This window comes from Oryctolagus cuniculus, chromosome 17, assembly GCF_051225735.1.
Source record: "Oryctolagus cuniculus isolate XC-2025 breed Fujian yellow rabbit chromosome 17, ASM5122573v1, whole genome shotgun sequence".
NCBI lineage: Eukaryota > Metazoa > Chordata > Mammalia > Lagomorpha > Leporidae > Oryctolagus > Oryctolagus cuniculus.
Window position 1 is genome coordinate 53,753,830 of NC_142883.1, and position 25,216 is coordinate 53,779,045.

The 25,216-nt window shown below is 51.3% G+C and overlaps 1 protein-coding gene and 1 long non-coding RNA gene across 14 annotated transcripts in view; one reads left to right on the forward strand and one right to left on the reverse strand.

Annotated features, from left to right (window-relative positions):
* STX8 (syntaxin 8) overlaps window positions 1-25,216 on the reverse strand; it is a 304,958-nt gene that overhangs the window by 179,941 nt on the left and 99,801 nt on the right. The window contains exon 7 of one of the 13 annotated variants that reach the window (XM_089318370.1): window positions 21,256-22,557. The exons of the other annotated variants lie outside the window; for them this stretch is intronic. Coding sequence (XP_089174496.1) covers window positions 22,529-22,557 — 29 coding nt within the window. The 3' untranslated portion in view covers window positions 21,256-22,528. Of the gene's footprint in view, window positions 1-21,255; window positions 22,558-25,216 lie in introns of those variants that run through there. 13 annotated transcript variants of the gene reach the window in all.
* On the forward strand, window positions 17,621-25,133 carry LOC127484432 (uncharacterized). Its single transcript, XR_007911398.3, has 2 exons — window positions 17,621-17,816; window positions 22,103-25,133. It is a non-coding gene; the product is annotated as an uncharacterized LOC127484432 (long non-coding RNA).

The window sequence follows — 25,216 nt, forward strand, 5'->3', positions numbered from 1 at the left end:
AGCCAGGAGCCCAGAGCTGCTTCTTCTGGATCTCCCACATGGGTGCAGGGGCCCAAACACTCGGGCCATCTCCTGCTGCTTTCCCAGATGCATTAGCAGGGAGCCGGATGGGAAGTGGATCAGCTGGGGCTCAAACTGGCACCCAAAATGGGATGCCAGCACTGCAGGCCAGGGTTTTACCCATTATGCCACAATGCTGGCCCCATGGAACCAGTTTTTAAAGGGGTACTAAGAATGCAGACTTTTTAAAATGATAACAGATGCTCACAAAAACGAAGTGCAATGAAACTCTTGTACACGACAGACAGGAAGGTGAATGGACCAGCCACTTGCAAAACAGCCTGTCAATTTCTTGAAAACTAAATAGGCATTTGCCACATAAACCAGCAATCCTACTCCTAGGTATCCACCCAAGAGAAATACAAATATTTGTTCACACAAATCCAAACATAAATGGGTGTGATGGCCTCACTCAAAATTGTCAAAAAAAAACTGGAAGACAACCCAATGTCCTTCAACTGGTGAGTGAATCAGAGAACCGTGGCTTCTCAGCGGTAAAAAGGAACAAACCACTGGTGCGTGCAGTGACCTGGGCAGATCTCAAGTGCATTTTGCCCAGTGAAAGTGGTCAGCTCAAAAGAGCTCCAGACCTCAAGATCCCATTAGCATTTCACTTTGGAAAAGGCTAAACTGCAGCGACGAGGAGCAAATCTGCGATGCCCAGGGTGAGGAGATGGGAGAAATCTACCGGTACGAAGAGGCAGGAAAGAACTCTTGGGCTGTTCAGTCTCTTGTATCTTGACTATATGTTTCTTAAAACTCACAGAACATTTTACAAAGAAGGACATATCTGTGAATTATAACTCGATAAAACAAACACCAAAAACGGTAATGATGGATATTAATGCTTTAATGATAGACACCCCTTCAGATCCTCATTTCCACTAATGTTCACACGCACATTTTTTCAAGCTACCGGATGCTAGATGATGTACTTCTTTATAAAAAGTCTGATTCACTGCGGCCGGGCTGTGGCATAATGGGTTAAGCTGCTGCCTGTGCTAGCTGAGTCCCAGATGGTCCAATTCTGATCCAGCTCCCTGCTAATGCATCCAGGAAAGCAGTGTGTGGGCCCCTGCACCCAAGTGGGAGTCCCAGATGCAGTTCTAGGCTCCTGGCTCTGGCCCGCACTGGCTCTGGCTGGCTCCCAGCCATTTGGGGAGTTGATTCCACCTGTTATCTATTGCTCTGTAAGGGACAATCAGTGTCATTCAAGTCATTGTAATCTATTCTCATATGCTCATCATGCACTTTGTTACTAAGTGTGTGACCCATGAGGACAGACATCCCTGTTTGAGAACTTACACAGGGCATTATTTCAATGTTGGATGAAAAACCCCAAGTAAGCATTAATTCCCTTTTCATGAAATAGTTTTCACAGTTTTTCTTAATAAAAAGGTCCTTGATGTAGACGGGCCCCTGTTAAGAGTTCATAGTGTCTAGTGAGTTATAAACCTGAAAACATGATATACTTTTGCATCAGGCAGAATACCTATTCCAAGAGTTACAATACATATGTCTAAACTATTTTTATAATTTTACAAACAACCTCATCCCTTAAGCCTTTATATATATTATATGTACAAACATATATAAATAAGAAAGAACAGCAAAATACCCAAGATGCTTTTTTCCCAAAAAATGACCACTAAATTTTGAATAATTCATAAGTAAAAAAAATTGTGCAATGTAAACATACACACTCAAACATAAGAGAGACAGACCCTGGTTCTCAAAAAGCTGCACTGCTTAGTATCTGAAAGGCAGGGACAAAGAGAGAAACAAAGAGAGAGAGAGAGACAGACAGACAGACAGACACACACACACACACACACACACACACACTGGCTCCCATCTGCTGGTCCACTACTCCCCAAACGCTTGCAACAGCCAATGCTGGGGCAGGCCCAAGCCAGGAGCTGGGAATTCCATCCAGGCCTCCCGTGGGGATAACAGGGACCCAACTACTTGAGTAACCACTGCTGCCCCCCAAGATGCACACTAATAGGAAGCTGTAATGGACAGTGGAGGCAGGACTCAAACCTAGGCACCCAATATGGATGCCAGGGTTCCAAGCAGTGGCTTAACCACTGCGTCAAATACCAGCCTGTTCGCTTTTTTTAAAAAATTTATTTGACAGGTAGAGTTATAGACAGTGAGAGAGAAACAGAGAGAAAGCTCTTCTTTCCATTGGTTCATTCCCCCAAATGGCCGCTACGGCCGGCGCTGTGCCGATCCGAAGCCAGGAACCAGGTGCTTATCCTGGTCTCCCATGTGGGTGCAGGGGCCCAAGCACTTGGGCCATCCTCCACTACCTTCCCGAGCCCCAGCAGAGAGCTGGACTGGAAGAGGAGCAGCCGGGACTAGAACCCGGCGCCCATTTGGGATGCCGGTGCCACAGGCGGAGGATTAACCAAGTGAGCCACAGTGCCGGCCCCAGCTTTTTCTTACTTGGTTTAATTCAAGCTGTATCTCATTTTGTGCTTTTCTCTCTTTTCTAAAAAGATTTACTGATTTATTTGAGAGGCACAGTGACAGAGTGGAGAGAAAGAGATCTTCCATTCACCAATTCACTCCCCAAATGCCCACAACAGCCACGGCAGAGTCAAGCTGAAGCCAGGAGCCAGGAAACCCGTCCAGGTCTCCCCCTGTGGATGGCAAGGACTCAAATACTTGAGCCATCATCTGCCGCTCCTCAGGTGCACCAGCAGAGAGCTGTGTTGGATGTCTGGCATCCAATATGGGGTGTGGATGTCGCAAGCAGTGGCTTAACCTGCCGTGTTACGATGCCCGCCCTTTACACTTTTCTCTTAATTAAGTGACCTTGACTTACAATTAAAATGTAGATGTACTTTCCACATCCCTCTCAATATAAAGTGCATGCGTTTTTCCACTTGGGTCACAAAATAACATGTAGCTACAAGATGTATACAATGTCAGTGTCATCACTGTTACAACCAGGCTGCTGAGCTCAAACTGTAGGTACTCAGTAACTGTAACTTAACCTGGCATCTTTGACATGTTATTCTGAGCAAGATGTTTTTACTTGAGACAGTCACAGTAGCCAAGTACTGGGGGAGCCTTTGTCTTGCCTGGAAACACCTCAAACAACTGGCTCTGTCTTCCCTTCTTTCAAACACAACAGTGATTTTGGGGAAGGAAAATGACCCTGGAGAAAGATGGTATCAATGAGGGTACGGGGAACCCTCTTCTGTCTTCCATGAAATTTAGTTGCCAAATTCAAGAAAAAAAAAAATCTTTGCTCACCCAGATGTAAAATATCAATGTGCTCCTATTTCTAAACACTAGTCCTCAGTTCCTCCATTATAATAATACTAAGGGGGCCGGTGCTGTGGCGTAGCAGGTAAAGCTGCTGCCTGCAGTGCCAGCATCCCATACGGGTGCCAGTTCGAGTCCCGGCTGTTCCATTTCTGATCCAGCTCTCTGCTATGGCCTGGGAAAGCAGTAGAAGATGGCCCAAGTCCTTGGGCCCCTGTACCCACATGGGAGACCTAGAAGAATCTCCTGGTTCCAGATCGGCTCAGCTCTGGCTGTCGCGGCCATTTGGTGAATGAACCAGCAGATGGAAGACTTCTCTTTCTGCCTCTGTGTATCTCTGCCTTTCAAATAAAATAAATCTTTAAAAAATACTACTACTACTAAGACAGGGAATCAGTCCTTTCAAATGCAGCTCTGAAAGGTTTGGGTGGGTGTTAAGGAGTGCCCAACATTGGGGGTTAGTGCCAAAAATGGACACAGGGCAGACGGCCTTCCTGACCCATGGGGATGCTGGCTGTCGGGGGGCAGAACTAGGGGTTCTTGGATATCTGTGAGCACCTAGACAATGATGCAAGCTGTGGTTGCCTCATGAGTGTTCTCAGTGAGTGAACTCGTCCACCTCTTCAGTCCTGGATGAGCGCAAGGTTAAAAACCTACGTGACTGTGGATCTCAGCAGGACAGGCCCTTCTCATCGCTACAGCTCAACCTGATTAGAAATCGGGCTGCAGCTCCAGGAGGTCAACTTCCTAGAACCAGAACCTCACTGGTGCTGGTTCCTAGCGTGGATTCAAACAAACCACTGTAAAAACGCCAAGAAAACCAGGGAGGAATGCTATAAGCCAGCTCAGCTGCTACTGCTGCAAGTCCTTTTGTCATCGTCATATTTACCCGTGAAGAAAATACTATTGCTATGGACATGGACGGTGTGGGCCAGAGGATGAGGGACCTGCCAGCTCCCAGTGACATGGGCAGACAGACCCGCAGGGAGCCCGCAGAGCCCTGTTCACTGCACAGCCAGTAAAACAGGAATTCCCTGGGGAATGGGGCTGTGGGGAGACCAGGGGGACACATCCTGGTTTATCTTTGTAGTTAGCACAGTACAACTAGTGGATCCTGGGTACATACTTGGCGGATTAATAAGCAAACTGGGCTGTGAACCGCTTGCTCTCCTGAGAGGACTTGCTGGTAGGACCTTCTGTAGAAACTGCTGGTCCCGATGAGAAGAGAGGTGTGGGTGTGGTTTTCAGTGATAAAAACACGGATGCAAAGGAGGCATCCACACAAAACTACTTCATGGAGTTCAAGTGAAAAAGGCTGTAGCCGCAAGTCAGTTTAAATATATATCATTAAGAAGAGCATGGGTCAGTAGGGTTATTCCCACCATACTCCAGAAGAGTGTAGATTCCAAGATGGAAAAGGACTTCTTAATTTTTTCAGGGAAGTGGAGGTCTTCTCGTTGGCAAAACAAGGAATTATTTTTACATTCCTGCTCTATGGATACCCAAGTATGCATCTTAGCAGTAGTAGATAAATAACAGTGAGTGAAAGCTTGGGGGGTTAAGACAGACGGCATAGCAAGGAAAATATTTTGGCATGTCAGGGGGGGGGGGAACGCTCACATGAAAAGACTACAGATAACTTGAGATAAAGTTAAATGAGCTGGCACTGTGGTGTAATGGGCTACAGCTGTGGCTGCCAGCAACAGCATCCCATATGGGCGCCGGTTTGAGTCCCGGCTGCTCCACTTCCGATGCAGCTCCCTGCTAATGGCCTGGGGAAGCAGTAGAAGATGGCCCAAGTGTTTGGGCCCTGCTCCCACACGGGGGATCAGGAAGAAGCTCTTGGCTCCTGGCTTCAGCCTGGCCCTTTCGGGGAGTGAACCAGTGGATGGAAGAGTCTCTCTCTTGCTGTAACTCTTTCAAATAAATAAATACATCTTTTTTTTTTTTTTAATAAAGAAGTTAAATGAAAGGTAAGATTTTGAGTATGGTTTCGGGAAGAGCAGAAAGGGGAGGGACAGACAATAGGGCAGGTGGTGGCCTTTGCAGACAGCCCGTGACAACCCCGCTCACACGGCAGGCTCACCCCACATGTACCGTCTTCTACCCAAGGAGCCCTCTGAGCAGCTTTATCTCAACTTTCTAACATAGTCCTGCAAGAGAAAAGGCTGCCACCAGCGAGCCTCGTCAGGACTCTGACCCTTTGTCGTGTGATAAATCCCATCAGCCAAGTCACCCACAGGACCCGGCTCACCACCGCTCCGATCTGGGATTCAGGGGCGCAATTTCCTAGTGCCAAGCACATCCTCCCCGCCACTCTGCGATTCACACGGGACTCCGAATTCCAGGTGGGTTCACTGGGACCAAAGATATTACATGCATCAAACACACAACCGTTTGGGAATGCCCTCCGCTAGATGAGCAGGGGCCGGGCTGGACTAGCAGGAGAATTCTGACTTGAGCAGAACACTTCGCTGGTGAAGGGGAGTGGAGGGAGGCAGCAGGGCCAAGCACGCAGCCTTGCGTGGTGGCGGATGAAGTGAGTGCAGAGGGCAGGTGTGGGTCTCCGGGCGGGCTTTGGAACAGAAATCACTAAAAACTAATTTGGAACCCAGAAGCGGTGGAGAAAAGCCTTGGAAACCAACTGAAATAGCATTTGACCTTTGCCCGCTCTGATCTGAGACTGGACTGGGCCTCCAGCTGGGTTCACCGAGGCCATGGAACAGCTGTCCGCCGATAACCGCTTTCAGAGTTGTCAGCAACATTCGGTCGGAGCCAGTACCACGGCTGTTCCCACTCTGCGGAGATGGAAAAACAGCCGAGGCTTCCTTCCACTCCTACCTCTGCTGTAGGAAATCATCTGGATTTGTAAAAATAATCACTTCTTGGCGTATTCACAGGGTCTGCTGAAATGTTATTTTGGAAAAGAGAATTTGGATGCCTGGAGGTCACAGTAGGAAATGAATCTGGCAATTTGAAAGCACACCTGCTGAAGTTCCAGGCCATCTCAGTATTCAAATAATTTATCCATCCTTCCAAACGTCTTTTGTGCCTTTTATTAAAACACACACACACACACACACACACACACACACAGTTCTAAGTTATTATACTTAGTGTGAATCAGGAAACAGCTCTACGTCTTTAGATGAGGAATCTGGGTTTTTTCTCCAACATCACTTCCCCACTCAGCGAGCACTCACGCGGAGCCGTCTACCCACGGTCACACACAGGCCCTCTGCTCGGCACGTTTGTGCGTGGTGCCTGGGCTGCGAGAAGCAGAAATTCTGATTCAGAGCAAACCAAGTGACACAGAGACTAGCCCCACGTAGCAGGGAACACAGAGGGGGCTGCAGGGTTAGCGGGTTTGGAGGTTCAACAGATCCTTCCGGCCGCTCTGTGTGCTGCTGCGGCTGACATGACAACAACACTCGTCTCAGCTGTGATCAGGCGAGCAGAAGTCCGTGGCAACCTCACTGGGTTGACGATCCGGGCCAGTGGGGCTGCACTGCTCTCCTGAGGTTCTAGGGGAGAACCCGGTTCCTTGCCCGGGTCAGCTTCCAGAGCCCGTGCACTCCTCGGCTCCTGGCCTCTCCCATCTTCAAAGCCAGCGACCACATTCTGACGCTGTCCCTCCAGCTCCCCTCTCCCACTGATGGCCTCTGTGATGACAGTGGGCTACCCACAGGAGCCAAGAGGGCCTTTCCTTGACCACATCTGCAAAGCCCCCCTGTAGCTCATTCACAGGGCGAAGGGGCTGGCGTGTGAGCAACCCTGCCGACCACAACCTCGGTGCTCCTCTGACTCACCGAGGGCTCTGCACCCCACCCGCTTCAAGTAGTTTCAGTGTTCCATCCAGACATGCCTGGAGGAGCCGTGTCTTTCTCTGAAGGAAGCAAATCCTGGCCACGGCCCCGGGAGCAGATTTCCCTCTCTGTTTAACCCAGCTGAGATGGGACACCTGCCCATTATCAATCCAGCTTTTTGGCAAGGAAAACAGGTTCACCGTGATTGGTATAGATCAATAATCTGAGATGGATGTTGCAGAAGCACATACAGAAGGCCCTCCATACTCAAGCCAACCTTGCATCAAAAATATTTGTAAAAAAAAAAAAAAACCACAAATATATCTGTACTAAACAGGTATCGATATCTTTTCTTGTCACCACTCACTAACCAATGCCATATACAATGATTGTTTACACGGTGTTCATTGTATTAGGTCACAAAGCTATCTAGAGGTGATTTTAAGTGTATGGGAGGATGTGTGTCGGTTATATGCAAATACTATGCACCATTCTATACAAGGGCTTTCAGTATCACAGACTGTGCTGTTGGTGGAGGGAGGACCTGCATCCAATCCTGGCTCAATACTGAGAGATGACTGTATAGGATGCTGCGGATGTCCAAGTATGTGGGGAGCAACTCGGACTAGACTAAGTTACTGGAATTAAGACTTACTCTATACATCTGCTCTCCCACAATATGGCGCTGGGAGAGGAGCAAACAGCTTCTACCCAGCTGCCTCTCACCAACTTGACAAGCTGCAGGACCTGCTCCTGATTGGAGGAGAGCGGCGCGCTCGGCGTGTGGGTAGCAGAACACGGAATGGTGGAGAGGACTATATGGGAGGAGAGAGACGGCATAGTGGTGTGGGTTGGTTGGAGAGTGCATTGGAGAGTTCGCGGGGAAGTTCGTTGCTTCGTTCTTTCTCATTTCTCTCTACTCATTCTTGCTTTGGGAGTTCGCTGTTTACTTATTCTTACTTTACTATAGAAAAGACTTGTAAAAAAGGGGAACAACAAGCGTCCGGTCCGGTGCGGCTCCTCCGCATGCGGAGGAGCAGCAAATGGTGCCGTGACTCGGATATGAAGCCTAGGCAGGGTTTAGTGTTGCTCCTCCATGAAGAGGGGGAGCGACATAATGGTGCTGCAGCAACCTCGGATAGGAAACCTATGCAGGGTTTAGTGTCGTTCCTCCATGAAGAGGGGGAGCGACATAATGGTGCCGTGACTCGGATATGAAGCCTAGGCAGGGTTTAGTGTTGCTCCTCCATGAAGAGGGGGAGCGACACACGTAGACATGCTGGCTGCTACGCTCAGGAGAGTTGAAAGCCATTGCGTTCCACCGAGAGAAGCCCCTCCAGTACTGTGACTGTGGCGGCACAGTCGCATGCAATAGCGACTTTGGCAAGGCCACTCCGTGGCCTGCTGGAGAACACACCGAAGGTCCTATCCTCGAGTTTTTCGTGGTGCTGCTCCCTCAAAGGTCGTCAGAAACCCAGCACCCCTGCTACAATACGGACCCGCCCGAGAGGCTGCTTGGAGGGCGGCTCTCCCGCACAAAGGCAGTGACCCGTGATGAAGCAAGGCTGAAGCCATGCAGCACACATCTGCACCCTGCAAGGCAATCAGGCAGGGTCCAGCCAGCAGACGGAAGCCGCGTCTTGTCAGTAAGACAGAAAGACGTGAACTAAGTCAGCGTAGAAACGTTTTTGAACGACCAGGGTATCGTGGGAGCAGGACAGGAAACAAAAATAAAGAGCCCACGGTTCTTAAAACTAGAAGTCGGGAGGAGGGCTCCCTGGAAGTGAACTTGAACTTGTGCAGGTGAGGGGGTTGGTCAGCTGATGCCTGAAGAGATGGGGTCTTCGAAAACCTGCAAATTGACTTCAGCTGCCATTTAGGGAAAGCAATGCGGACAGGACGTCCACAGGGGTCGCGCGGGAAGTGCATGCTGGGAAGTGCACGTCCCTGCTTTGTCCTCCAGCTCTGCTCCATCCTAGCACTCCCTGCTGGCACAGCCGGCGGGGGCAGTGTCTGCAGAGTCCTGGCTCCAACATCACACAGGAGGGTGGGGTGGGAGTGTGTTTGCAGTTGAGGGATGATGGCTTAATAAAGGGCACAACACAGGCAGCCCAGCAGTGAAGACGCCGGGTCTGACCTGCCTTCGAGTCCCAGCACCCGCTGCGGACTCCAGTTTCCTGCTAAGAGTGCAGACCCTGGAAGGCAGCAGTGATCACTGGGCGATGACTCCATGTGACAGCAGGAGCTTCAGTTCCCGCTCCTGGCTTCAACCAGCCCAGTCCCAGCTGGTGTGGGCGTTTGGGGAGTGAACCACAAGATGGGAGTATGTGTTCTTTCAGGCTGTCTCTCTGCTTTGCACATAAGTAAAATTTTTAAAATATTTTTTTTGAAAAAAGGGCACAACAATTATCCTGTGATGCTAGTGGCAGTATCGTCTCGTAGTTGAGTGGTGCATCTTTGGGAATAATAGAGGAGATAAACGAGCTTCAGAGTGTAAGTATGTTTTTTTTTTTTTAAACTACCTTCTCTTCCTTTTTGGAACTGCTTATCTAGCTTTAGGGATTGCAGATCGTCCCCTTATAATCAACGTCACGACATCCACCACATTCTTGATGTTGCTGTCACTCCCTTCCTCCTGGGGAGCAGGCAATGGATAGATATACAGTCATTTCTCACACTGTCCTACGTGTACCCTGTAGGGAGGCAGGCCACATGCATGGTGGTTAAAAGAACGTTCTCTGTCATCTGACAGCTTGGGGATCAAACCCTGGTTGCGACACTTGGTAGCTGTTCTCCTCCGGCTCACGTAGGGATTCAGTGGGACGTGACCAGAGCCATTTCGGTCGCAACCATCATCTTGCCCTTTAGGTGACCCTGATGGTTATCCCAAATCTTATAGATAAACAAAGTCACTAAGATCCCTGCCAGGCTTGTCCTGCCAGGCCGGATCAGCCCTGGAATGTCCCTTATCTGACGCCTGGAATGTTCATATTGCTTGAGAAAGTCCAGGTGCACCAGGCTCAGCTGCAGGCCCCCTTCTGTCCAGCTTCACGTGAAAACCCTCGACCACGGATGGCGGGCACGGAGACCCCTGCATCTTGCAGCCCCCCACACCGTGCTCTGGCCCTCAGTTTCCTGTCAGTTATACTTGTTGTAATCCTGGGTGTGTCCAGCTCTTTCTTCAGTCCACTCTGAGAAGCCAGTTCTCATATACCCGGTTTTCCTATAACAGCCAAGTTATTTAATCTGCCTCACTCACCCCGGCTACTGTATGGTGAGAATAACATAAGGTCGCCGTGAAGATTAAATTCATTAAATGAATGACCAGCATAAAACTTATTAAGTTGGCCATCGATTTTTTTCCCCTATTAGTCAACAGCCCAGGAAAGAAAAACATCTCCTATCTATGCATTTTATTTAATTTACTTATTTTAAAGTTTATTCTTAAAGAGAGAGGTGGGGGAGAGAGATCGTCCATCTGCTGGTTCACTTTCCAAATGGCCGCCAGAGCTGGGACCGGTACATCAGGAACCCAAAACTCACAGCTCTCCCATGTGGGTGGCAGGGGCCCAAGCCCTTGGGCCATCTGCTCTGCTTTCCCAGGCGCACTAGCAGGGAGCTGCATCAGAAGTGGAGCAGCGGGGGCGCAAGCTGGCAGCTCATGCAGGACGACAGCCAACACAGGCAGCAGCTTAACCTGCTGCCCTAGGACGCCTGCCCCCAACCTCGTCCTTGGGAAAAACGTCTGTGTTCTTTCCACAGCATCCCACCTCCACGACGGCACCAACCTCAATGAATTATAATTACTTCTCATAAACAATAATCTTCTCAATTAAAACGAAGGGTCCTTGAGACTATTTTGTCCCCCACCGTGTACACAGCTACTGAAAAAAAAAAAAAGTATCTTCCTTAACAAATGCAAACAACGAACCAACCCCAAACAAGAGCAGACACAGGACTCCATGCTGGCAGGGGAAGACAGGCCCCTGCGGGGAGGGTGGCGGTCAGCATGGGGGTTGCATGTGCATCGGAATCGCCTGCAACTTGTTCCAGGAGCACTCCGGCTCCACCTACCACATCCCCACACCAGACTCGGTGCCAGCTTCCTTAGAAAATCATTAACACCCATGGGGCTAGAGACAGACACAGCAGAGGTGTGGCCTTGCCCTCCCAGTCACAGTGGATTCGCCATCAGCCCCAGGGCTGGCCAGGCGACCCTGGTGCCAACGCCAGCCCAAAGTGTGTATCTGCACACACAGCCAGCGCCAGCGCCTGCGGATTAGAGAAGCACACACCACAGTGGCTGTTCCACCAGAGGAGAGGCACCAAGAAGCCTCTTGGTTGGTCACACGCAGAGGCGGCCACAAGCACAAGGCCAACAGAGGAAGCAGAGGGGGAGGCCCTGGAGCACCCGACGACGATGAGGTGCCCTGGGGGCGGGGCTTGTTTTCAGCAAGCCCAAACAGGTACAAACTGAGACTGCCCTGAGAACAAAGCCCTTGTTTCGGGCCAGCACCGCGGCTCACTAGGCTAATCCTCCGCCTTGCGGCGCCGGCACACCGGGTTCTAGTCCCGGTCGGGGCGCCGGATTCTGTCCCAGTTGCCCCTCTTCCAGGCCAGCTCTCTGTTGTGGCCAGGGAGTGCAGTGGAGGATGGCCCAGGTGCTTGGGCCCTGCACCCCATGGGAGATCAGGAGAAGCACCTGGTTCCTGCCTTCAGATCAGCGCAGCGCCGGCCGCAGCGGCCATTGGAGGGTGAACCAAAGGCAAAAGGAAGACCTTTCTCTCTGTCTCTCTCTCTCACTGTCCACTCTGCCTGTCAAAAAAAAAAAAAAAAAAAAAAAAAAAAAAAAAAAAGCCCTGTTTCAACCCTGAGTTCTCCCTTCTGAGAATTTTCATCGAAAAAAAAAAAAAAGGCACATGGGAGAATGAACTATGCCATGAACCCCTGAACAACAACCCCTGGGGGACAGTTCCTTTGACTAAAGTACAGGGAGGGGGCATGTTCTGGATCCCTCTACACTGGGGCAAGTGTAGCCGAGGGGGAGGCAGAGGACCAGCCAGATAAAGGGACCAGAGAGAGGAGGAGCTGGCTATATCCCCCAGACGCCAGAAGATGGGAACTCACGGCCCTGTACGGTCCATGGAAGAAACTCGTCTTCGTTCTGGGCCCTCAAGGCAATGAAGTGAGGTCACTGGGCTTCTAACGAAAGGGACGAGAGTGCCACAGAGAAGCACCCTGGGATCCTCATTCCAGACTATACCTGTGCCCAACTGGCCTAATGGCTCAGAGTGTGAGCAGAGCCCGCCACTGTTGGCTGTGGGATGGCAGGCAGCCATTCAGCTCTGCTGTAAAATGCAAACAGCACTGCCATTGATGGGGCTGCTGTGTGGATTCAACGCAGTCCTCTCCATAACCCAGGAAGAACAGTTCCTGGAACACCGGAGGGCCTGATACGCGCCAACAACTGCATGTTGGTTTCCCTCCTACAGAACTGTGGATAATAAAAGATATCAGGGGGCTGGTGTTGTGGCATAGCAGGTTAAGCCGCCGCCGGCAGCACTACCATCCCAAATAGGCAGTGGTTTGAGTTTTGGCTGCTCCATTTCCGATCTAGTTCCCTGCTGATGCACCTGGGAAAGCAGCGGAAGATGGTCCAAGTGCTTAGGCCCCCGCCCCCACACGTGAGACCCAGAAGACGCTCCTGGCCTCAGATCAGCACATCCCCAGTCATTGTGGCCATTCGGGGAGTGAACCAGCAGATGGAAGATCTGTCTCTCCCTCTTGCTCTCTAACTCTGCCTTTCAAAGATATCACCGCAGTCTACGTCATTGAGATGTGTTTAGTACAGATGCTCCTTGACTTACTCTACTGTGACTTGAAAATATCGCAAACTCGAAGTGCATTTATACACCCAACACGGAACATCCTGGCTTGGCCACACAGCACACGCTCAGCTGTCCACCCTCCTGTGAGTGCAGTGCTGACTGGAGGGGCAGGGAGCTGCAGATGCTGCCACTGGCCGGCACCACAAAACTGCATCCTAGCCACCAGGCTGGGGAAAGACCAACACTCAAATTTCAAAGTATGGTTTCTGCCACATGTGTTTTGCTTCCACACCATGGTGCAGTCAGGCTGTGGCCACCTGAACCATCCCAAATAAGGTACTGCATGCATTAAGTGCATTCTTCCAGATGGAAATAATCTCCCTTGCCAATTCAAAGTCATAGACCAAAATATTTTTTTTCTTTAAATGTTGTTTCAAGCAATCTTTTATCTGCTGGTTCATTCCCCCAAATGGCCATAACAGTCAGGGCTGGGCCAGACTGAAGTTAGGAGCCAGGAATTCCATCTGTGTCTCCCACATGGGTGACAGGGGCCCTCATCTGCTGTCTTCCCAGGCTCATTAACAAGAAGCTGGACCGGAAGTGGAGCAGCAGAGAATCAAACTTGTGCCCTGATGTGGGATGCTGGTGTTGTAATCGGCACCACAATGCTGGCTCCTGAAATATTCTGCTTTGAGACAGTTACTACCCATATGCTCCACTCCATTCTTAAATCTGATTCTTGAGTAAATCGCAGCTGTGGGGCCGGCACAGTAGGTTAAGCCTTCGCCTATGGCACTGGCATCCCACATGGGCACCAGTTCATGTTCTGGCCACTCCTCTTCCAGTTTAGCTCTCTGCTACTGGCCTGGGAAAGCAGTAGAGATGACTCAAGTGCTTGGGTCCCTGAACCCATATGGGAGACCTGGAAGAGGCTCCTGGCTCTGGATTGACCTAGCTCCAGCTGTTGCAGCCATTTAGGGAGTGAACCAGCAGATAGAAGGTCTCTCCCTCTGTCTGTAACTCTGCATCTTAAATAAATAAGTCTTTGAAAAAAAAAATCACAGCTGCCAAGCAGCAATTACCAAAAGAGTAGTTACTACAGAAAATTATTTTCTTGGACATTCCTAGAAACAAAAAGGTACACTGAGAAATTTGATTTATGACCTTTGGTTAGGATCTTTCAATTACCCTGGGCAGTCATTTAAGAATGTGGCCATTTGGTGCTGTGGCACAGTGGGCTAAGGCCCTGGCCTGAAGCACCGGCATCCCATATGGGCGCCGGTTCAACACCCGGCTGCTCCACTTCCAATCCTGCTCTCTGCTATGGCCTGGGAAAACAGTAGAAGATGGCCCAAGTCCTTGGGCCCCTGCACCCACGTGGGAGACCCGGAAGAAGCTCCTGGCTCCCAGATTTGGATCGGTGTAGCTCCGGCCGTTGAGGCCAATTGGGGAGGGAACCAGCGGATGGAAGACCTCTCTTTTTCTGTGTAACTCTTTCAAATAAATAAATAAATCTTTAAAAAAAAAAAAAGAAAAAAGGAAGAAGAATGTGGCCATGACACAGATATTGTCAGGGTACTCCTAGGTGCGATTCTTAACATCTCTGGGTTAGTTCCAAGCATTACATGCAGCGAGCTAAAGAAACAACTGCTGTACAACTTGAGATTTATAAACAAGCCTGAGAAGGAAAGAAAAGTGTTTAAATATGAAATCAAGTTACAGTCTCTGGTCTCTAGCGCTTACTGAGTATAATGAGATTTTTAGGGGGGAGGGAGAGCTCTCTGTGCTGAGAAGCCCCACGAGCCCGTGTTAAGTGAAGAATGTCAGGAGTGGGCACACAATCAGTGCGCAGAACAAGGACGGTGAGCCAGACGCGGGGCTAGGGGCTGGGTGTGAGGTACTCTCTCATACCAACCTCACCCTCCCTTGTACGCGTGTGGGTCAGGCCTTCGAGCACGGTAGCTTTTAATGTATTCTCCATCACGAAGCTATTCGGAATTATCCTTCTCCCATAAGCCATCCAATTTTCCTTCCTTTCCCACCAGGAAAATTCAAACCAAACCAAAGGAAACACTTCCGCGGTAACAGGCGGAGGATTAGGACTTAAGTCCCTCCCCCCACCCCCCCTTTTTTTTTGAACTGGAGAAATGTCAGGCTTGTTATGTGCAGAGTGATTTAAAGAGCTCTGGTGTTATAACTAAACAAGAAAGAACAAAGATGCTAAAATATGAGTCATCCTGCCCAGCTGCCCGCTGGGAGTAGCTGAAAATGGCAACACACTGCTGTCTTCTGGCTTCGCGTCTGCCCTACCGCCTGTGTGGCTCGAAAACACTCCCTTTCCTGCACATATGGAGCAATCTCGGGGAAGAATGTGCCTCGGTGAACCCTGACCAGCCAATCAAAACCAGAAGGCTCCGGCTTCGCTGCATCGTGCGTGGTGAAAAGCGAAGTTTGTGAGCTGGGGAAATTTATACCCTGAGAGCAGTCGTATCACAGGTGTGCAGGGTCACCTGGAGAGACTGAACTTTCAGAGAGGCAAGTTCAAACGTTTCTCTGGGCAGCCCACCTGTCATCGTGGAGTATGAGAAAGCGAGCTGCCCGGCGTGGTATCTGATTGCGGTGACAACAACAATAGCTGCCATTTAGGGGGGACTTTCCAGGGCGGGGCTCGGCACCCACACCATCCTATTTGCTCTAATCCTCACGACCCATACGCTAAGGTGTTATCATCCCTGCTTGACAGATGAGGGACGGGGCATGCACGGCTAGAAAATGCGAGGGCAGGGCGCTCTGATTCCTAAAGCCTTGCTCTTCCCCAGCGCCCTCTTTGGTGTTCTTGTCTTCCCCTGACGTTCACAGAGAAGGCCAAGAACCGGAAGAATTAGCTGGAAGAAAGCAGTAAAACACGAACAGGTCCTGGCTGTGCGGGATTGGTCTTGAGAAACACTGGGTACCCGTTTCCCAAGAGTGGACTGAATCCATCACCTTGGGACACAGGTGCTACAGGCTGAGCATCTTTAATCCAATAATTCAAACTGTGAAGGGCTCCAGAATCCACAACGTCATAAGCACTCACAAGACCCAAGTGGAAAATTTCACACTGGAGCTTGTGTGATTGGTCGCAGTCAAAATAACAGGTTAGTCAGTGTTAAACCTACTGTGGGGCCCGTGCTGTGGTGTACCAGGTAAAGCCACCACCTACAGTGCCAGCATCCCATATGAGCACCGGTTCGAGACCCAGCTGCTCCACTTCCGATCCAGCTCTCTGCTGTGGCCTGGGAAAGCAGTGGAAGATGACCCAAGTCCTTGGGCCCCTGCCCCCATGTGGGAGACCCGGAAGAAGCTCCGGGCTTTGGATTGACCCAGCTCCAGCTTTTGTGGCCATCTGGGGAGTGAACCAGTGGATAGAAGACCTCCTTCTCTCCATGTCTCTGTAACTCTGTCTCTCAATAAATAAATAAATCTTTTAAAAAATTGTGTAAAATTACCTTCAGGCTAAGCATATAAAGCATATCAGAAATGTAAATCAGTTTCATGCTTGGACTTGGGGCTCATCCCCAAAGATGCCTTATTTATATACTTTATATTGTATATATGCAAATATGTATGCAAATATTCAGAAATGATTTTTAAAAACAAAAAAAATCCAAAACACTCTGGATCCAAACATTTCTGATAAATGATACTCAATCTATACTCATAAACTGAAAGATATTTTTGGCTCCTGAGAAGCCCTGATGTCTCAAGACAGGACACAGAAATAACACCGAGGAGACATCCGCTAGCCTTTCACGATCTAGGTACAACAGCAAACACTCGGGAGGTGCGTTACAGCTCCTCGCCACTTCCACCCTCAGAGCTATGGTGATATGGAAGCCCCAGGCTGGTCCCCGCACGTCCTCCACCCAAACTCCCCTCGGCTGATCTCGGCCTGCAGGGCTGACAGACACAGCACTGCGGTCCCATGGCTCTGTGAGAACCACAGGGGTCTCTGTGCAACAAAGCCTCCCCGGCTACTCCAAAGCGGGAGGCATCGTGGGACCCACGACAGGGAACGCCCGCTGGGTGCTTGCTACCTGCCAGGCCCGCCCCCCCCCCCGCCCCGATTCATTCAATCCTCACCACAAACTAGCATTTCTGACACTTCATAGGTGAGATAACTGAGGGGCCTAGAAGTTAAGAGATTTGCCAGAATCCCAGATGCCCGCTCCAAATCACTAAGGTTACACCGTGGGCCTCAGGGGTGGAAACAACCCACCCACCTCCCAGTTTGAGGCCCTGCCTCGGTGAAATCGTGCCACCCTCAGCAGGGTCAGAGACCAGAGTGAACATACAGCCACTCCTCCCCGACTCCCGGCGGCAATCAGCTGCGAAGACCGTCCCGGTGCCCTGGAGGAGTGGGACCTGTGCTTGGACAAGGCAGGAGGGACAGAGCTTCCTAGAGAAAAGGACAACACCATGGAGGTGACCCTGAGGTGCAGGGGCTGCCCCCTCTGGAGAAGGGGGGAGAGCCTGCAGTGCTTAGGTCGCACCCCCAGGCAGCTCAGGGCATGCGCAGATGAACTCGCTTACGACGCACCCCCCCCCCCCCCCCCCGGGCGGCTCAGGGCATGCGCAGATGAACTCGCTTAGGACACACCCCCGGGAAGCTCAGGGCATGCGCAGATGAACTCGGAGACTCAGGATGCAGAGCCCAGGGTTGCAGTCACCGTGCCCCGCTGTTTCAACAAACGTGAATTCAGAATGCGACTTGAGGCCGTGGCAGGCTCAGACACTTCTTGAGAAGTTACCACGTTGTCTCAAAAGGCAGTGACGGCACACGAGCCGCCCCCTAAGGATGCAGGTAAGGAGGTGCAAGCGGCAAGCGGCAAGCGGCAAGGAGGAGCTGAGGCCCCAGCCCCTCCCTGCGGCCCTGCCTGCACCACCCAAACCTCACCCCCGTCTGTGCTGCAGAAAACTGTGGCTTCGACCAGCGCAGACCAAAAGTAACCCACCAGGCTGCCAGCTGCGTCCCCGTGAGGACCTTTAGCCAACTGTAGGGTGATCATAATAAAGTCGCCATGCATGGCTGGCGCTCCGAAACGAGCAAGGCGATGGGCGGGCCCCCACACCCCGCCCCTTATGAACTTGCGATCAAACCCCAAACCAGACACCCGCTCAGCAGTGGCCCTGAACTTTGTTGAGTAAGCAAGCCTACGCTTAGGCTCTGCGTGCGAATAAACCTTCCTCCTCGGCTCACCTCCACCTCCACCTCGTCGGGAAAGTCTTCCCCGAGATGGACACGAGGACCCGGGTCCAGCCAGATCCAGCCAGACCCTGACACTAACGGACATCACAGTACTCCCATGGGAACTGGTTCCTTGTGTATCAGTCCCTACATCAAAATCTACCCATTTCATCTTTCCCTTTATAAGTAAATTAATTAACAGCACGAATTACCAACGAAGGGTAAAACTTTTAAAAGAATAAAGCCAAAAAACAGCTCAGTTTCTTTTTTAAAGCCAAAGGGGAAAAAAATAAAAAGGGGTGGGTGTTGGGGGCCACAGCTAAGGTGCAATTTGGGACACCCACACCCTCTGTCACAGGGCCTGGGTTCTCCGTTCCGCCTCCTGCTCGTGTGCACCCGGGGAGGCAGCAGGTAATGGCTCACATAGCTGGGGCCCTGCGACCCAAGTTCACCCTCCAGCCATTGGAGGGTGAACCAATGGCAAAGGAAGACCTTTCTCTCTGTCCCTCTCTCTCACTGTCCACTCTGCCTGTCAAAAAAAAAAATCTTATTTCATAAGCACCAGGAGAGAGTCCTTATATCTGGCTATAACTGAGTAATGGTTCTAACTGTTTTAACACAGAAGCTGCCAAAATGATGCACATTCAATTCTAGAAGGCAGAGGGGGGAAAAATGTCTTCCCATACTTTTCAGCATAAACAAAGCTGTGGTTGGAAATAGGGTAGAAGCAATATACTGGTTTAATTTCAAGGCTTTGTAAACATCTTATAAAAACACTAGGTACAGAGCAGTAACTTCCAGAGACTTGTCTCCTACTGAACTCGTCCCCTGTTTGATCCAGCCCATTTCTTACTCTAAACCGAACAATTTCCAAATGCGTGAAACCGGCAGATCCCTCTTTGGGGACGGCCTTTTTGCCCCAGCAAAAGTGCTGACAGATGACCCCCAACTGTCAGCTTCTTCGGGGTTCTCTCAAGGGCACAGAGTGGCCTCGCCTAAGGTTGTGCCCTTTCTGGGGCATCTCACATCCAGGGATTGATCAGCGGTCCAGCCACAGGAGTCCAACGTGAGACAACTCTGACAGGCCACTCTGGCTCCCAAGGGCCGAGGCTCAGCTTCTGCTGCCTGGCCTCCGCGCTCCCGCAGGTGCTGGTCCTGTAGGTACCACCTAATAAACTTGCCACTCACCTGACTCCCTTCCGAGTCTGCTTCCTAGAGAATCCAGCCTGTGCCTCAGTGCCTCTGTGTGCACCTTCAGGGTGCGAGACGACTGACCAACAAGCTTGCATCATTAATTCAGTGTTTTCCCTCTGTAACCTGGAGTGTAGGCGCTAGGCAGGTGGGGTGGGGCTGGGGGGAAACAGGAACACAGTACTCAGAGGTGGCCAGACACCCCCCCCCCCCCCAGACAAGGAGAGCCGCAGGAGACCAGTCTGAGTCAGATTTCTGCACTTTCAGTGCAGGGATGCGGGAAGGTGTGTGCTGCTTGAGGGAGAAGCGCCCTCCCACTCTCCCTTTTCAACCTCCTGGACACTGCCCAAGCCTGGCTACAAGAGCCCTAGCCTGCTGCTTCTCAGGGATTCAGCTTCTTTGGGGGACCTACAGTTTCCTGCTGTCTCCTGTACTTCTCACAAGCAAATAAAGCTTTTTTTTTTCCCCTCTGAGCAGCTCCTGCTTGAGGCTGGTTAATTGGTGACACCCAAGCAAATGGAACCCCCATGTCTACTGACACTCCCAATATAGACTACAAGCCAACAGGCCTTCAAAGTCAGCTCAGGAGCAGGCTGGGTGGCTCAGCATGAGCTGGGTCTGTGTTACTCCAAGCAGACACTCCCAGCGAGGCAAGCCTGGACCCCCGGAATGGCCTTCACTCTCCCTCGAGCAGGGCGGGCACCGTCCTGACCCACTTCAACGTATCAGAAACTTCTAGGTCGTCAGACACTCCCATTCAAATCTCAGCCCGAGCCCCTATCTGTCTCTCCCTCGCACACATCCCTGGAGACCCTCCGTGTCTCTTCCTGTCCCTTTGCGGGACTCACTGAGGCCTCACCCCATCACAGAGGTGGTTCCCGGGGAGAACGGACGTAAGATGAAACAGAGACGGGAACACCTCGCTCACTTACATCCCAAACCGCGACTTTGAGGCCGAACTCTCCCATGCCCACCTGCCCGTAACTCCCAGACACAGCGTCTCACTTCCACCTAGATACTCTGCCCATTTCTGGCATGCGAAAGCACTGTTTTCCAGAACAAAGCAAACAACGTGGCTGCTCTTAGGCTGCTTTGGTAAAAGCCACCTCCAGAGAAGGCCACGCGGAGAGTGAGTTCAGCAGTACGAATCCCGCGTGAGGCAGAACTGAGTCTGAAGCAGAAGTGGGGTCACTCCTAGCCACGGGACCTCCAATTTCCCACCCAAATGACCTCAAGGGTTACAAAGGCACTGGGTGGGGTGGGGGGAGAGGCTCCTTAAGCTCGCTTGTTCTTAGATACACAACACTTATCACTGAACCATACTCGAAGGTTGGATACACACACACACACACACTAAACAACTAGTTGTTCATTCTTTAGTACGCAATAAACTTTTTTTTTTTTTTTGACAGGCAGAGTGGACAGTGAGAGAGACAGAGAGAAAGGTCTTCCTTTGCCGTTGGTTCACCCTCCAATGGCCGCCGCAGCCGGCGTGCTTTGGCCAGCGCACTGCGCTGATCCGATGGCAGGAGCCAGGTACTTCTCCTGGTCTCCCATGGGGTGCAGGGCCCAAGTACTTGGGCCATCCTCCACTGCACTCCCTGGCCACAGCAGAGAGCTGGCCTGGAAGAGGGGCAACCGGGACAGAATCCGGCACCCCGACTGGGACTAGAACCCAGTGTGCCGGCGCCACAAGGTGGAGGATTAGCCTAGTGAGCCGCAGCGCTGGCCCTGCAATAAACATTTTTAAAAGCTGCCTTGATAGTTATCACACTAACCACACTGGGTAACGGGGCTACTGTAACTTTGATGTCAATCCAGTTCCAAACTGCTATTTGAAAAACAATGATGACAATAAAAAGTCTTTTCAAAAGGTGTATTCGTTTATTTGAAAGGCAGAGTGACAAAGAAAGATGGAGAGACAGAGAGAGATCGGCCATCCACTGGTTCACTCCTCTAAATGGCCACAAAAGGCCAGGACCAGACCAGGCTTGTGGGGAGCAACTCGGACTAGACTAAGTTACTGGAATTAAGACTTATTCTATGCATCTGCTCTCCCACAATATGGCGCTGAGAAGGGAGTAAACAACTTCTTCGCAGCTGCCTCTCGCCAACTTGAGTGATGACCTGCAGGAGCTGATCCTGCTCCTGATTGGAGGAGAGCAGCGTACTCGGCGTGTGGGTAGCAGAGTTGGGATTGGTGGAAGAGGGCTATAAAGGAGGAGAGAGACAACATGCACCAGGAACACCTGTGCAGCCCCCGAGAGAGCCGGCCGGCGGTGTGCCGCTCCCCCGCGGAAGTGGGGAAAGTGGCAGGGGGAGCCGCCCTTCCACAGAGGTGGAAGGATCGGCAGCCAACCCGGGAAGAACCAGCAGCAAACCCGGGGAGGGCCGAGCAGACAAAAGAACAGCGCAGGGTCCTGTGTCGTTCCTCCATGAAGGGGGAGCGACACAGGCTGAAGCCAGGAGGAGCCAGGGACTCTCCCGTGGGCTCCCACACGGGTGGCAGGGGCCCAAGTACTTGGGCCATCATCTGCTGCTTTCCCCAAATGTGTTCATGGGAAACGGGATCAGAAACGAAGTGGCCAGGACTCCAACGTGGAAGGCCAGCATCACAAGTGGAGGTTTAACCCGCTTCACGACAATGCCGGCCCCATATAAAACAGTCTTTTTTGCAGTATGTTTTCTCCAAGATTCTGCTCTTTTGGCAGGGACTGTCCAGATGGAAGTAAAACGTCACGTCCCTCCCGGAGGCAGACTGTCAAGACCACGTTACCTTCCGGTCAAGCTCCTTCAAGGATTCTAAATCAACAGCAACTCCTACGTGGCGACTTCAGTTCCTTTCCTGCGCTGTCTTTCCCTGCTCAAGCACTTGGTTCTAATCAGACCACTTCCTTCCTGCCGCTGTGCTGCTTCTTATCGAAGACCTTCAAGCCTTTTCACCACCCCATATGCTAAACAACTTCCACCTTTAGAAGCGCATTCTCTGGGAGTCCCAAGGACGAGCCAAGCTCACTCGAGGCCTTCAGCGATGGAAATGGCCTTCCCACATCCCAGATCAGATTGCGAAGAGCAAAAACGCGTCTTCAGCGGCCTTCCCTGTCCTTTCTCTTCGGAAGAGCACACTCCTCTTTTTCTCAGGGGCCATTCTCATGCCTGCAGGGATCTTCCAAACACAGAGAAAGGCAATGTGAGCAGTCATAGTAGGTGCAGGCCTCCAGGAAGAAAAGAACTAGCATAGCAGACCTAACCGTTTCACTTTAGAAAGGGCTGCCGACTGGGGCCAGCACTGTGGCGCAATGGGTTAGACGGCCAGCACCCCATATGGTCGCTGGTTCGAGTCCTGGCTGCTCCACTTCCGAGAGAAGCCGGAACTGGGATTCAAGCCCATCCGGCTTCCAGCTGGCCCCAGAGCCACAGTCCCCATCCTCCAGTCACCTCTGTAAGAAGAGAAGAAACAGCAAGGGACAGCATCACCTTGTTCAACCTGGGCTGGGAACACGCATGTGGGGGGTAACTAAAATTCTTCACTGATTTATGCAGGGCTGAATTGTGGGTGACAAATGCATGGTTCTAAAAAAAGATTCTTATATGAAAGGCAGAGTTACAAAGCAGGAAAGGGAGAGAGGGGAGAGGGAGAGAGAATGTTCCATCAGCTGGTTCACTCCTCAAATGTCACAATGGCTGGTGCTGGTCCAGCCAAAGGCAGCTCCATCCTTGTCTCCTAAGTGGGTGGTAGGTGCCCACAACTTGGGCCATCTTCCTCTGCTTTCCCAGGTGCATTAGCAGGGAGCTTGGTCAGAAGTGGAGCAGCCAGGACTCGAACCAGTGCCAGCGTTGCAAGCGGAGGCTTAACATGCCTTACCACAACGCTGGCTCCACACATTTCAGCGAGTGGGTGACTGTATCCTGAATCTTGTGAGTCCTCCCCCACCCCTGCAAATCAGTAAACCTGGGGGTGGGCCTGGGAACCCCTAACCGAGCCTCCGGGGAGAGCCCTGGGTCTCTGCTTCTGCAAAGGCACCGAGGAGGAAGTACGGGGCCCGAGTGGCAGGATGTGGAGCTTCCAGTGTGACTGGCTCTTGGCTTCTGGGTCACTCTGGCTGTTCCTTGAGATTTTCTTTGGCCTCTCTTGCTGGCTTACTTTTCTGAAGCATATTCTCCGACTCAGCTGCTACAGTTGGACGAGCCCGTGGCAGCCTCCCTCTTCAAGAGGTCAAATAGGAACTCTGGTGAAGCCCAGGGGAAGGGAAGCCTGATGAGTCACCTGGGCCAGCTGTCCAGGCTTGAGGGTCAACACTCCCGCCCCTGCCAAGTCTGTTACACAGCTTTTCCTTTGGAAAACCCTTGCCCTTTCTTGTCCTCAGACTGGCTGCAAGGCTACGGTCAAGACCAAAACACAAGGGTCTAGATGAAAGCCATCGGGGAGTCACCAGAGCCCAGAAGGGGCCAAGGCAGTCCTTGGCACTCACTGTCACCCCGCTCATCACGGGGCGGACGCTGGCAGCAAAGCCGTTCGGCTAACACTGCACACGTGCTGCAGGATCTGCCTGGCGTGGCTAGCGGATTCAGACTCTGGCTCCCCTGTTGTGGTGTACTAAAGATATTTGAAGTTGGTCTTTACTCCCGATTCCTGGCAGGAGTTTCGAAAGCTCCTGGAGTTTCCCAAGTGACAGGTGCGTCTTTTGTCATTCACAGTGAGTCCTTTTGGATTTATGTGAAACAGGTAAGCCATGATGGGCCCTCAGATAGTATTAAGGAAAAGGATTTCCACACAAGTGATTGGAGGGGGGCCTGGCTCCAGTCTCAGCTCCCCTGCTTCTGAGCCAGCTGCCTACTGATGTGAGCCTGGGAGGTAGGTGATGTCTCCAGCGCTTCAGTGCCCGCCACCCATGTGGGAGACCTGGATGGAGTTCCAGGCTCCTGACTTCAGCCTGGCCCGGTCCTGGCTATTGTGGGCATTTTGTGAATGAACCAGGAATGGAAGATTTCTGTCTCTACCTTTCAGATAAAATGAAATTAAAAAATTTTTTAAGATTCATTTATTTGAAAGGCAGAGTTAGAGAGAAGAGGAGATCTTCCATTCACTGGTTCACTTCCCAAATGGTTGCAATGGCTGGGGCTGTGCCAGGCCCAAGCCAGGAGCCCAGAGTTTCTTCTGGGTCTCCCACATGGGTGCAGGGGCCCAAGCGCTTGGGCCGTCTTCTGCTGCTTTCCCATGTGCATTAACAGGGAGCTGGATCAGAAGTGGAGCAGCAATGGACTCAAACTGGCACCCATATGATATGCTGGTACACCACAATGCCTCCCCTGCACCCCCCTCCCCAATTTTAAGATTAAAGTTAACAAACATCTTTAAAAAAAAATACACACACACACACACTGGAGGATGGGAAGTTTTAGGCTAGCCTAACCCTCCAGGGAGGAAGGGAGGGAGGCTGGAGACCAAGGTCCAGCAAGCAGTCAATGACTTGACCTGTCTTCATACCCATGTAATGAAGTCTCAGTGGAAAACTCCAAACTTCAGAGTGCTCACACACAGAGATGTGCCTGGGGGGTTGGGGGGACAGGGAGGTAGCAGACATGGAGAGGACTTGGAAGCTCTGCACCAGCACCCCAGCCCCCAAACCCTGGACCTCTTCCATCTAACTGCTCTCAAGTTATTCCTCTATGCACATACCCCTTGCATCTGGCTATTCCCAAGTTGCACCCTCTCTAATAAAACTGTCATTGTAAGCATAAGGCTTTCCTGAATTCTGTGAGTCACTCTAGTGAATTATCAAGTCAAATTCTGAAGGGGGGGGGATGGTGGTCATGGGAACTCT